The sequence below is a fragment of the Chiloscyllium plagiosum genome, unplaced genomic scaffold (assembly GCF_037043375.1).
Source record: "Chiloscyllium plagiosum isolate Xiang-an unplaced genomic scaffold, Cpla_swu_hap1 HiC_scaffold_34, whole genome shotgun sequence".
In the NCBI taxonomy this organism is placed as follows: domain Eukaryota; kingdom Metazoa; phylum Chordata; class Chondrichthyes; order Orectolobiformes; family Hemiscylliidae; genus Chiloscyllium; species Chiloscyllium plagiosum.
The window spans coordinates 49594383-49608669 of NW_028270172.1; the positions used below are offsets into that span (position 1 = coordinate 49594383).

Below are 14287 nucleotides of genomic sequence, written 5' to 3' on the forward strand. Positions count from 1 at the left end.
ACAAATACATGGATAGAAAAGATTTCGAAGGATATGGACCGAGTGCAGGGAAATGGGGTTAGTGTTGATGGACATTTTGGTTGGCATGGACCAGTTTAGACCAAAGGCCTTATCTCCATTCTGTAGGATTCTATGACTCTATGGTTCGCGTGTGAAATGAACTTCCTGAGGAAGTGGTGGATACGGGTACAATTGCAATGTTTAAAAGTCATTTGGATGGTTACATGAATAGGAAATGTTTGGTGGGATATGGGCCATGAGCAGGCAGGTGGGACTAGTTTGATTTGGGATTATATTATTCATGGACTGGTTGGACCGAATGATCTGTTTCTGTGTTGTATGACAAAATAAAGCTTCATCTATGCAAAGATTAAAATTACTTACATTTTAACATCCTTAGAATGAGGCAAATATGGGTAACAAACAAATTATGTTCCAATATCCCATAGAAAACATCAAACAGATTCCATGGATTGCTCAGCAATTTCCTCCAGATGTTAATGCTACTGTAGGTCACCAAATCTTATTAAAACTTCACAAGGAATTACGTTTCTTCAAATTTGAAAGGCATGGCTTTGAAACCCCCTCTAAAACTGTTATGTCACATACCGCTTCAATGAATACTCACATTCTAGAATGTAGGATGGATGAGGCAAGTGTTTAAGAGGGTGGGTGACAGCTTGTTAGTGTGGTAGCTAAACAGGATGGTGGAAGGGTGGTGTAGTAGTTGGGTAGTATGATGTGTGACAGATAAATTGGGAGAAAATACCAAGAGTACAGGCAAATATGTTCCCAAAGAGACAACAGATGGGCCCAAGACCGGAGAATCCTGGATGTCAAGGGAAATTAAAGTTAAGATTAAGAAGAAAAGATAGTGAGAGCCCAATATGGCAAGGTTCCTACACAACTGCAGGAGGGAGCTTGAAAAGGAATTTAACAAAGCAAAGAGAGGACATGAGAAAGCATTGGCAGGTAGAATTTTTAAAAAATATTTTGGTTTTTCCTGTAAGACGGAAGAGAACAAATAGGGAAACAGTAGGACCTATGATCCCTGAAGATGTTGGTACAGTGATACTTTGTGTCCAGCTTCACAATGAAAAAGGATGATGCAAATATGGACTTCAGAGAAAGAGCTGTGGAAAATTGGAAGAACATAGTAGCTCCTCTCCCTCTATCAGGTTTAGCAGCCTGAAAAGTGGATAGATCTGAAGGCCTGGATGAAACGTACCCCAGATTGTTTGGGGTGGCAATGGAGGGGATATCAAGGGTAATGACAGTAACTTTCAATCATCTGTGGCCAAAAGTGGGTTGCCAGGCAACTAGAGGACTGCTAACTTGGACAATTATTTTAAAAAGGGAGGAAACAATAGTTCAAGAAATTACAGGCCAATGAGTCTAACCTCATGGTGTGGAGCATCTTAGAAAGGATTCTCAGGGACTTAAAACATCTGCACTTAGAGAGGTATGGATTAATCAGGAATAGTCAGCATGGACTTGTTAAAGGAAGGTGAAATCAATTTTTTGAGTAAGCAACCAGGAGTGATGATGAAGGTACTGCATTTAATATGGTCAATATAGCTTTAGCCAAATGTTTGATCAGGTCTCAGATCATGGTAGACTGGTCAGGAAAGTAAGAGCCCATGGAATCCAAGGAAAATGGCATATTGAATCCAAAACTGGCTGAGAGGCAGGTTGCACAAAATGATGGCAGATAGATGTTTCTCTGATGGGACATCTGTCCCCAGTGGGGCTCTGCACTGATGACTTGGATTTAAATGATTTTGATCATTATGATCTAAAAGTTCATGGATGACACTAAAATTGGCAGGTTGGTAAATAGTGAGAAACTGCAGGACGGTCAAGTGGCTAAAGAATTCAAACTTGGATAAATTGAGGTAATGCACTTGATGAGGGCTAACAAAGAATAGGATTGCAGAATGAATAATAGGATCCTTGTAAGCACTGAATGTCAGAGAGACTTTCGTTTGTATATCCACAGACTTCCCAAACCACCTCATGTAGATAAGGTGATTCAAGAAGCATATGGTGATATTTACTTTTATTTGCTGAGACATAAAATACAAGAGCAAGGACATTATGCTGAAAATGCTGGTTAGGCTACAACTGGATTACTGTGTGAAGTTCTGGTCATCACATTATAGGAAGGATAGCACTAGAGATTGTGCAGAGGGTGTTTCCTATGAATCTATCTGAGCAGGAGAGTCTGAGCGCTGAGGAAAGGTTGAATATGCTGGAGTTGTTTTCCTTGAAACAGTGGAAGTTGATTGGGGACCTGTTAGAGATGTATAAGAATATAAAGAGCATTAATAGGTTGGATAAGAAGATACTTTTTAATTAATAGAGGGGTCAATAACCGGATGCATAGATTTAAAGGTAAGAGGTAGATGTCTGTGGGGACATTTGTGGAGAAGTTATTTCACACAAAGAGTTTTGGGAGTCAAACTCATTGCCTGAAAGATAGTTAAGCCAGAAATGTTTGTAACAATTAAGCAGTAATTAGATATTCACTTGCATTGCCATAACCTCTAGGGCTACAGGATAAAAGATGAATAATGAGATTATGTAATCAGATTTTCATTGACTGGCGTAGACACAATAAGCCAAATGGCCTCTTCTCTGCTGCAAACACCTAGGTATCTGAATTTATTTCCAGAGGTTAGGAGTAAGTGATTGTCTTTGCCATCTAGGCAACATGTGACTGAGTATGGCATCAATCAATTAGAATTAGGGAAAAAAAATCTACTAATTGGAACTATACCTAGCATACAGATAATAGTTTGGAATATTGATAGTTGTTGAAGGTCAATCATCTCAGCCGCAGTACACCTCTGCAGGAGTTCCTCATGGTTGTATCGTAGGCTCAAACATTTTCAGCTGCTTCAATGGTCTTCTCCCCATTCAAGTTCACAAGTGGGGATATTTACTGATGACTAATGTTGAGTAGCATTTATGACTCCTCAAATTGTGAAGCAGTCTTTGTCCATATGTAGCAAGAATCAATTAACTTGGACTGGTAGGTTACAAGTAACATTTGTGCTACACAAGTGCAAAGTAATAAGCATCTCTAACGAGGGAAAAATCAACCATTGCTCTTGAATTCAATGAATACCATACATGAATCACCCACTATTAACATACCCAGGGTTAGCATTGACAAGAAACTGAAGTAGACAATCATATAGATGGACTGTGACTACAAAACAGATCAGAGATGAGAACTTCTGTGGCAAATCATTCATTTCCTGTCTCCTCCATCTGTTACCTGCTATCCCTGTCCTCCATCAACAAGGTACCAGTCATGAGTGTAATGTGATGTGTTTGCCTGGATAAGTGCAGTTCCATCAAGGAGCTGGACACCATCCCAAGACAGCAGTTCACTTGGTTGGCATCCACTTCCTTGGACATGCATTTCATTCAATAATAATGCACAGTAACAGTAGAATGTAACATCTTCATGATGCATTACATTAACTCACTAATATCCAATATTCTCAACACAAATAACATGTTAGCCGACCAAAGATTAGTATAAAGTTGAAAATGTTATTCATTCTTGAAGTGCAGTTTCTACCCTATAGCTAATGAACATTGAATTGTTTTCATCATCTGTACCTCTTACCCAAGATTATTCTTTATCATTAAGGTCAATCATCAAGCAAAACAGATCAAAGGTAAGAGGAAAGTGACTGTCCTCGACATCAAGGTCACATTTGATTGAGAGTGGCATTGAGGAGCCTAGCAAAACTGGAGTCAATACGAATCAGAGGAAAATGTGTCCATTGTTTGGAGTCATACCTGGCACATAGAAAGACAGTGGTAGTTGTTGGAGGTCAGTTATCTCAGCTCCAGGTCATCTCTGCAGAGGTCCTCAGGATAGTCTCCTCGGCTGAACCATCTTTAGTTGTTTCATCAATGACCTTCTGTCCATCATAAGGTCAGAGGTAGGGATGTTCGCCAATGATTGCACAATGCTCAGCACCATTCACGACTCCTCAAATACTGAAGCAGTCGATGTCCAAATGCAGCAGGACCTGGACAATAATCTGGTTTGGACTGACAAATGGCAATTAATATTCATGCCACAAAAATGTCAAACAATGACCCGCTCCATTAAGAGAGAATCTAACCATCACCTCTTAACATTCAATCGTGTTACCTTCATTAAATCCTCGGAGGTTATCATTGACCAGAAACTCAACAGGACTCTCCACATAAACACAATGGCTACAAGAGCATATCAGAGGCTAGCAGTATTACAGCAATTTACTCAAAAGCTTGTCCACCATCTACAAGACACAAGTCAGGAGTATGATGGAACACTTTCCACTTGCCTGGGTGAGTACAGCTCCAACAACACTCAAGAAGCTTGACACCATCCAGACAAAGCAGCCTGCTTGATTGGTACCACATCAAAAAACATCCATTCCCTCCACCAATAGCTCTCAGCAGCATCAGTGTATACCACTTGAGAAATTCACAAAAGATCCTTAGAGAGCACCATCCAACTCATGACCACTATCATCTCGAAACATGGAAACATCACAATCTGAAAGTTCCCCTCCAAAACACTCATCATCCTGATTTGGAAATATATCACCACTGGGACAAAATCCTGGAACTCCATCCCTAGCAGCATTAATATTCATGCCACAAAAATGTCAAACAATGACCTGCTCCAATAAGGGAGAATCTAACCATCACCTCTTAACATTCAATAGCAGTTTAAGAAGGTAGCTTTACATCACCTCTTGAAGGGCAACTGGGGATGGACAGTAAATACTGGCTCAGCCAGCACATGTCAAGTGTAAGTTTACAAAAAATGTTTCTCACTTTAATCAGATATTAATTATGGTCTTGCTAGTATTGTCCTTTTGCAAAAACCAATATAATTTCTTTTACATTGCTAGACATACATCATTAAATGAAATGAAATATGAATGTGATATAACTCATTGAATAATTGGGATACATTTTTAAAAGTCAATTGCTTCCTTCTCGGCTGTTGTATTTGAATGCATTGCTCCTGATACATCTATGTACCAAGAATGACCCTTTTTGCCTCACGTGTATTGACGAGAGGCAAAGATGATTAAAGGAGAAACAAATTGCTGTCAGTTGAGAGGTATACATCGACCAGGAGGATTTCTGATATATCAGAAATAATAGTTCACAGAGGCACTTCCTTGATTTAATGGCTCACCTGAAAGGTGATACTTCTAACAATGGATACATCCTTCAAAACTGCACTGAAATGTATGCTTAGATAATGTGTTAATTTTTGGGGCTCAAATTCTCAAACTATGTCACCTAGAGGCAAATAAATACACTGACCCAGCTGAAATATCAAACCTTTCCAAAGGTTAGTAATTCCCATAAGGTTGTTCTAGCTCCAATGGTGTTTCGGTGTCATATTTAAAAGGCATCGAGACAACACTTCATCTCTGCAGTCATTCAACATCTTATCGTCACACCGAGACACCATTGGAATAATCAATTACATATTTCATAAGATTTGCAGATTTCTTCAAAATATGGTGTTTGTATCTTTTGGAAAAATGAATTAAAATGAATGGTTTAAAGTGCAGTTTACATTAAATCGCTTGACATTAGCAGGTCAAAATAAAACAATGATGTAGAAAGTATAATTGTTTCAAGAATTGTGACAATGTGGGTGGGTGAAACATCATTGGATCCTGTGCCTAAATTCCCAACAGGAACTCCTAGCAGGTACACTCCATTTTCAAAAAGTATTTTGTTTACGTCCATCACAACTAGAACTGAGCAATTTCCACAATTTTCTCTTACTTGTTTCACAGTTACTTGATTAACACAAACATATAAAACCAAAGAATCACTTACCAAATTGAGGAATGTGAGATACTTCCACTGACCAGCATATAAGAATACTCCTGGAAGCGTGTGGCTGTACTGAGTGTTGAGAAGCAAATAAATGAGCAAAAGGTACCACACAAAAGTGGTGATGTGATACACTCTAGAAACTATTGTTGGAAGCATGTTTGTGTCTATGGTGAAGTGATAGCATGAGCAAGATGCTAATCTTATAAGCTCATTGGATCCTACCATTTACCATCAGGCACAGGTGAGACAAGTCTGACATTTGAACAAATAACATATATTTCAATGCTCACAAAGGGAAATCATCAGCCCCTCTCTAAAATCTCTGGTTTTCCCGTTTCTCCAAACAACTGTGAAATCAGTTGCACGTCAGTTAAACATTGAGAGTGCTCAAATGTGAACATTACTCACCATTATATATAGAACAGTCAACACATTTTTTTAAGTTCAGTGCTTATGCAGTGTAAATCAGTGGACATAGGATACAAAAGGCCACTTGTTTGTTATTCATACAGAGGCACTCTTTGTAATGTTTCAGAATGTAAGGTAAAGCTTTTAACAACCTGAAAGCCCGCACTGTAGAAGTTGAATAACAACTTGCTTAACAGTTGGTATTTAGCACAAAATGAAATTGCACAATGTGTGCAAGGTTCTTTTTGTGATTATATCCGGAGAGGATGTAAAAGCAGGATTCAAAAGCAGGCGAGTCAAATTTTCCCACATAATTATATTCTATTCACCTCATTACATATTTGTACATGGAAATAATTCCAAACGTTATGGGTGCATGGGCAGAAAGTCTGCCGCTTGCCAGGACCTTCTGGATTTGAAACTTTAGTGTCATATTTAAAAGGCATCGAGACAACACTTCATCTCTGCAGTCATTCAACATCTTATCGTCACACCGATACACCATTGGAGATGTCAGTGACCACAAAAGAAACTAATGATACCTCCCTAGAGGCTCTTCTGTCGGCCATCCAGGAGAGAAGGCTTATATTGTTTCCATGGGATGGCTGCAACAGGTCGTCCCTAGTTACCACCGTAACCTGGAATAAGGTAGCTCCTCATCAGGAGGGCAGCACCCTTAAGAGCATCAAGAGAGACTGGATCCATGCCAAGAATGGTTCTGCACTGGTAATCCACTGGACATCGCCAGGGGAAGTGTCACCATATTGAGTCTATTCAATGCTTTATGAACAATGAGTAAACAGAACTATAATGTTCAGCAGCTCATGACCTTTCTTCCAAACTAAGAACTGCACACATCTGATAGATTTTCACTAAAGACTTGAATATAATAAGGTCATAACTACAAGAAGTGTCCCCAGGATGAACACATTAGAGGGATCTCAGGCACATGCATCATACCAAGCTTTAGTGATTTGTATCAACTTTGGTTTTTTTATGATACTGAATTACTTTTCACTTAGAGCAATTTAATTCCTAATGTCTTCCATTCCACATTTTGCTCACAATTAATACAAATGGATCAGGGGATTCACATCTGTGTCTGTGTTGAGCAATTCAGTGCTCCTTTATCTGTGCTAATATTTCTCAATGCTTCTCTTTTTCTGCAAGAGAATAATAAGGATGAGTGTGCATTGAGAAGGCAGGGAGGCTGACATAAGGCTTCCAACGGACTTCAAGGAGATGTACCTACTCAAAGGGAGATTGAATATCTACAACAATAGAGTGACCAAGCTACAAAGCAACTACTTCCAGCTGCACTCCATACAGTAATTTTGAAATAAAACCTTTGATAAAGCATTTCACAACATGAATAAATTGGTACATTTTTATGTGTAGCCTCCAGAGTTCAGGCCTTCCTCCCAACTCTCCACTAGTGCAGACATTCACTCTACTGGGTCATGGATCTAGAATGGGATCCGGTTCACATCCTGGTGAGTACAGCACGAACAAAGACCCACAGTTAAAGGAGGAAGAAACAGGCCTCTGACTCTCGGAGGACTGCTGGACAACATGCTCCTGCTGAGCCTAATACAGATGATGATGAACCCCCAGACTTGCTGTTAATGAGCTGGTATAGGTACAGAAGCAATCAGAGATCATGTGCAGACTGTGGTGAAAGGAAGAGGAATCAGACCAGAGTTTGTCTGATATTGCAGCTCCGTCATGTAAGGGCATAGCTGCCTTTATGGAATGAACGGGGACAACTACAATGGAGAACTAGGTCCAGCAGAATGATCTGTGCCTGCTCGATATGTGCAGGGACTTTCACTCCATTGTGCAGGTAACGTATGCATTCATTCAATGGTTAGGTAAGAGGGATCCCAGGAACATTTTGCACTCTCAAAATGCTCCATCCCCACAAGGGATTAGGAAGACACCTTTGTACTTTGACAAGGTGGAGGAGTGACTTGGGCAGGCACCAAGTGGTTGTTACCTTGAAATACTCTTGCTGTCACACTGCCTCCCCTCTGCCAGGGACCAAAATGCCTGCATCAGGTCAGGCTGAAGAGATTGTGTCTGCAACCTGTGCTGGATCCCTCTATGCGCCTGACTACCAGAAGGTAAAGTCATCTGAGATAAGTTAATAAAGTACTCAGCAGGCTTCCTCAAGCTGAGGTGTGTCAACTGGGATGGTACCAAGAAAGATTACACAACATTTAAGTCACTTTGGGTGAACCGGTGTCAATGTTCCTCACAACATTATTGAAATAAATACAACACTTTGTTCTAAATTCCTTTAATCTATTTGAATTGGTCAGGTGTTCCGGCAATTCATGCTTTCCCTTGTGGACAACTTTGAGGGAGCTGGCTACCGCTCAATGGCCTTAATTTCAGTGGCCATAAAGTGCTCTGAAAGGCATTAATCAACTTCAGCCTCCCTACTACTCTTGACCCACTTCAATTTGTCTATCGGACCAACAGATCCACGTCAGATGCCGTATCACTTGCCTTTCACTCCTCCTTAGAACATCTTGACACCAAGAACAGCTACGTAAGAATCCTACTCGTTGACTACAGTTCAGCCTTTGACACTATTATCCCCTCGAGACTGATTACTAAACTTAGTGATCTCAGACTAAGCCCTACTCTCTGCAACTGGATCCTCAGTTTCCTGACCCATAGGCCACAATCAGTGAAGTTTGGGGACAATATTTCATCCTCACTAACACTCACCACTGGAGCCCCCCAGGGGTGCGTACTCACCCTCCGTATTGTATTCACTATATACCCATGAATGCATTACCAAATATCAGACTAATGCCATTTATAAGTTCACTGATGACACCACCATAGTTGGTCAAATCTCAGATGCCAATGAAATAGACTACAGAGAGGACGCGGAAGACCTGGAAAAATGGTGCACTGAGAACAACCTAGCTGTCAATGCTGGCAAAACCAAAGAACTCATTATTGACTTGCAGCGGGATGTTACTCATTCCTCCCTACACATCAACAGCACAGAGATGGAACGAGTGGAGAGTGTCAAGCTCCTGGGAGTGGTCATCCACAACAAGCTTTCGTGGACTGTTCATGTGAACGCACTGGTTACAAAGGCACAACAATGTCTCTTCTTCCTCAGGCAGCTGAGGAAATTTGGCATGATGGCAAATACCCTTGCCAACTTTTATAGGTGCGCCATCGAGAGCATTCTATCTGGATGTATCACTACCTGGTAGGGCAACTGTACCATTCAAGATCGGAGATGGTAACAGAGAGCGGTGAACTCGGCCCGGACAATCACAAAGGCCAACCTCCTTCTATAGAATCCATCTACCAGGCCTGCTGTCAAGGAAAGGCCGCCAGCATTCTCAAAGATCCATCTCACCCTGGCAATGTTTTTCTACAACCTCTACCATTGGGGCGAAGGTATATAAACCTGAAAACACGCACCAGCCAGTTTTTACCCTACTGTTGTTAGAATACCGAATGGACTCACAAGCTCTTTACATTCGCCTGTACCTATGCTTTTGTTTTTGCCAGTATTTATCTATTATTTACTTATCTATGCTACTTAAGTTTGTGATCTGCCTGGATTGCTCGCAAGGTAAAGCTTTTCACTGTGCCTCGGTACACGTGACAATAAATTCAATTAACTTCAATTCAGATATTCATACATGCACCAAAGAACACTGAGGCTTTGAGCCCTCTATGAAAAACATAAAGTCTGGAAACAGGAAGCTAAGTTCTATAGTGGTTGCAGCAGTCAACCAGTATACTTCGACCCCTCTACTACTCACAAATATTTGGATATCTCTTGCAATTTAATGTTGAGTCATAGAAGAATAATCTCTATGTAAACCTACAGAATCTGTACTTGGTCATTGTCAGGAAATGGAACTGGATGTTATCGGTGCAAAGAAAACAATTTTAATTAAATTTTCTTGGGGGCAGGAACCTCTCAGTGTCAAAATTGACTAATATTTCTGATTATTGGGAGAATATAAATGCTCAGGCAAGAGACGTTAAGAGAAGATATGAGAGCAGAATTTGGCCATTCAGCCTATTGAGTCTGCTCCACCATTTGATCATGGCTGACATTTTTCTCAACCCCAACACATCTTTTCCCCCTAATCACTGGTCTCCTTACTAACCAAGAACCATTCTATCTCTGTCTTAAACAAACTCTATAACTTGGTCTCCATAGCCCTCTGCGGCAATGCATTCCACAGATTAATCACACACTGGCCAAAGAAATTTCTCCTAATCTCAGTTCACTCATAGGCTGTGTCCTCAGATCATAGTCTCTCCAACTAATGGAAATATCTCCTCCACATCTACTCAGTATGCAAAGTCAGTCACTTTCCTGTACTGGTCTACCTCATCTCACAACTGCTGTGGCTTCCTTATCCAAGGAGACAAGTTGAGTGATCAACTGCCCTCTCTTCTCAGTCCTCTTCTGGACATTGAGCTGGGTTGTGCAGGCTATATTCTTTTAGAGTCATAGAGTCCTACAGCACGGAGACAGGCCCTTTGGCCCAAAATGGTCCATGCCGACCAAAATGTCCATCTACACTAACCCCATTTCCCTGTACTTGGCCCTTATCCTTCTAAAACCTTTCCTATCCATGTATTTATCAGAATGCCTTGTAAATGTTGCCAATGTACCCGCCTCAACCACTTCCGCTGTCAGCTCGTTCCTCATGTGTACCATCCTCTGTGTAAAAGTTATCCATTTTATTCTTTCCCCACTAAACATGAACTGATGCCCTCTAGCCCTCAATAACCCAACCCTGGGAAAAAGATTGAGAGCGTTCATCCTATTTATGCCTCTCCTGATCTTATACACTTCCATAAGTTCCCCCCTCAGTCTCCTACATGCCAAAGAAAAAGGTCGTAGCTTGTCCAACCTCTCCCGATAACTCAGACCATTGAGTCTTGGCAACATCCTTGTAAATGTCTTCTGCACTCTTTCCAGTTTAATAACATCCTTCTTATAGCAAGGCAACCAAAACTGAACACAACACTCCAACTGTGGCCTCACCAACATCCTGTACAACTGTAATATCACTTCCCAATTCCTATACTCAATGCCCTGACTGGTGAAGGCCAGTGTGCCAAAAGCCTTCTTCACTGCCCTGTCTACCTGTGACTACACTCCAGAGAACCATTCACCTGAACTCCAAAGTCCCTCTGTTCCACTACACTCCTTAAGGCCCGACCATTCACCATGACACTCCTACCTTGATTTGACTTTCTAAAATGCAAGACCTTACACTTATCTATATTAAACTCCATTTACCATTTCTTGGTTTACCAACCCAGCTTCAAGATCCTGCTGCAATTTCTGATAACCTTCCTCACTGTCCACGATACTGCCTATTTTAGTGTCATCTGCAAAGGTACTAATCATGCCTTGTACATTCTCATCCAAATCATTGATATCCAGAGGAATCTCGATTATCCAAGCAAGATAGGCGGGCAGTATTTCGTTTGGATAATTGATTACTCGGTTAATTGTTTTCCTCTGGGGTTTGGAGTTTTCTGTGAAGTCTGAGCCCGTTCAGGAAACTAGGCAGCAGCACACAGCGCACGAGCCCCCACCCCCATCCCCGCCCCCATCCCCGTCCGCCCACCATCCACACCCAACCCCCAACACTGTCTGACCTCCAAACCCCGCCCGCCTCATCTGCCTCCCAAATCCCGTCCATCCCCAACCATGTCCAACACCGACCCCTGTCCGCCCCCAACCCTGACCCCATTCACCCCCACCCACCATCAACCCCCCTCCCCCCCATGGGGCAGGTGGACTGCCTTTGTGGGGGTAAGTCTCCAAATAGCGCACATACACACTCACACGCACACATACACACATGCGCACACACAACTTTTTTGACAGGTTCCACCTCTGCTCTGTACAAGACAATGTTGGAGAGATTATCTGGGGAAGGGGGTTTAAGGGTTCACCTCTGTGTAGAACTCCAGGAAAAGTGTGGGGCGAGAGAGGGAGGTCAGTCATTTAGAGATGGTGCCTGACCTGTCCAGGACTGTTTTCGGCAGCATTTCAGTGAGCAGAGTTTGTTTTTAATCATTGTACCTATAAACAAAAGACGCAATCAGGGTTGAAACAGCTGTTTGACGTAAAGTTTCTGTCAGGACCTTGAGATCCCCTTCGGATAATCCGATATTCGATTAATTGATATTCAGGTAATCGAGGTTCCTCTGCAGATAACAAACAGTGATGGGCCCAGCACCGACCCAAGGCACGCCACCAGTCACAGGCCTCCAGTCCAACAAGCATCCTTCCACTATTACCCATTACTTCCTACCATCAAGCCAATTGTGTATGCAATTTGCCAGCTTCCTCTGGATTCCATGTGAGCTAACCTTCCAGAGCAGCCTACCATGTGCAACCTTATCAAAGGCCTTTCTGAAATCCATTTCGACAACATCTACTGCCCTTCCTGGTCAGATCATCAAAGCACTCTAACAAATTTGTGAGGCATGATCGCCCATGCACAAAGCTGTGCTGATTATTCCTAATCAACCCCTGTCTTTGCAAATGCATGTACATCTTATCTCTCAGAACTTTCTCAACTAATGTACCCACCACAGATGTTAAGCTTACTAGTCTATGGTTCCCAGGGTTTTCTTTGCAGCCGTTCTTGAACAGGGACACAACATTCGCTACCGTCCAGTCTTCCAGGACTTCACCCGTGGCTAATGTTGATGCAATAATATCATTCAGGGACCCTGCAATTTTTTCTCTCACCTCTTGCAGTGTTCTTGGATATATCTGGTCAGGACCAGGAGATTTATCCACCTTCATGCACGCTAATACATCCAGCACCTCTTGTACTGTGATACGGACTGTCCCCAAGATATGACCACTAACTCCCCCAAATTCCAAGTCTTCATGTTTCTCTCCACAGTAAACATAGAAACATTCATTGAAGAACTTCCCCTACTCCTTTGGATTTACTCTGGATATCAATGACCCAAGGCAGTCCAACAATGGGAAATACCCAATGTTCTTTATTAAAGAAAAGGACAGTTCAAAAATACTGCAAAATGTTATCCTACAATGCCTACAACCACAAATGAAATGGTTTATTCTAACATGCTGAGGATTAGATCAAAACTGGTGTTCAGCCATCTCTGCGTTAAACCTCCAACCACTGATTGGATAACCTCCTGAGCTAACTAACTATGCTGTCATGCATGTTTTCTCTTACACTTTGTTTTTTTCCATACATACAAACTGCATTCAAACTTCAGCACTGTCCAATCCCAAGAAAATTGATCAGTTTGACCACTGGATAACATCACAAATGTATCAAGTTTGCCAAGGATAGTCGGATCAAGTAACTTTTTAGGACTTGCTTGTTTTCCTTGGAAAGAGGCTTATCTTTTGATCTTAGCAAATGTTGACCTCAGCTTCAACTTGCTCACGCTGTTACCACCTTATGTGTCATCTAATCCAGTTGATGATATTTACACAGCACAATTTTATGACAATCACAAATTGAGTTCATAAACGGAGCACATTATCACATCTAATTCACTGTGCCAGCTTTAAGCAATACTACAGCCAGGCACCCCATGACAGTTCACTTATCACTGCTGAGTTTACAGCACTTGATTGAACCACAAATACATTCTTTCAGACACAGAAACATTTTAAAACCAATGACCTTTCTAATAATTAGGTCATTCTCAGACTTGATATGCTTTTTTCTTCTCATTTCTTTTTGGCTAACACAGCAAATTTCAGATTAAAATCTATAAAGCTACAGCACACAATCGCTGGAGTGCTCCTTCTGAGCAGTTCAGGAAATGGAACCATCTAATTCACTGTGCCCGGTTTAAGCAATACTTCAGCCAGTGTACACACACATACACTATCTCTCTCTCTCTCTCCCTCCCTCCCTCCCACAAACTCACGCACACCAGATATAAGCCTATGGGGTGAATTTGCATTTGCAGAATTGTGATTGCA

General features: G+C 41.6%; 1 protein-coding gene across 5 annotated transcripts in view; it reads right to left on the reverse strand.

The window, feature by feature from the left end:
* The window catches only part of LOC122564320 (androgen-dependent TFPI-regulating protein-like), a 225223-nt gene extending 219111 nt beyond the window's left edge, over positions 1-6112 (reverse strand). Inside the window, exons 1-2 of one of the 5 annotated variants that reach the window (XM_087978661.1) lie at positions 5881-6070; positions 3817-4074 (exon numbers count right to left, since the gene is read on the reverse strand). In XM_087978661.1, the coding sequence (XP_087834787.1) occupies positions 3817-3825 (9 nt within the window). In that variant the 5' untranslated portion in view covers positions 3826-4074; positions 5881-6070. Of the gene's footprint in view, positions 1-3816; positions 4075-5880 lie in introns of all 5 variants that reach the window. The other 4 variants (XM_087978660.1, XM_043719031.2, XM_043719030.2 and 1 more) reach the window with 4 other exon arrangements.
* Between the last annotated feature and the right edge of the window lie 8175 nt (positions 6113-14287).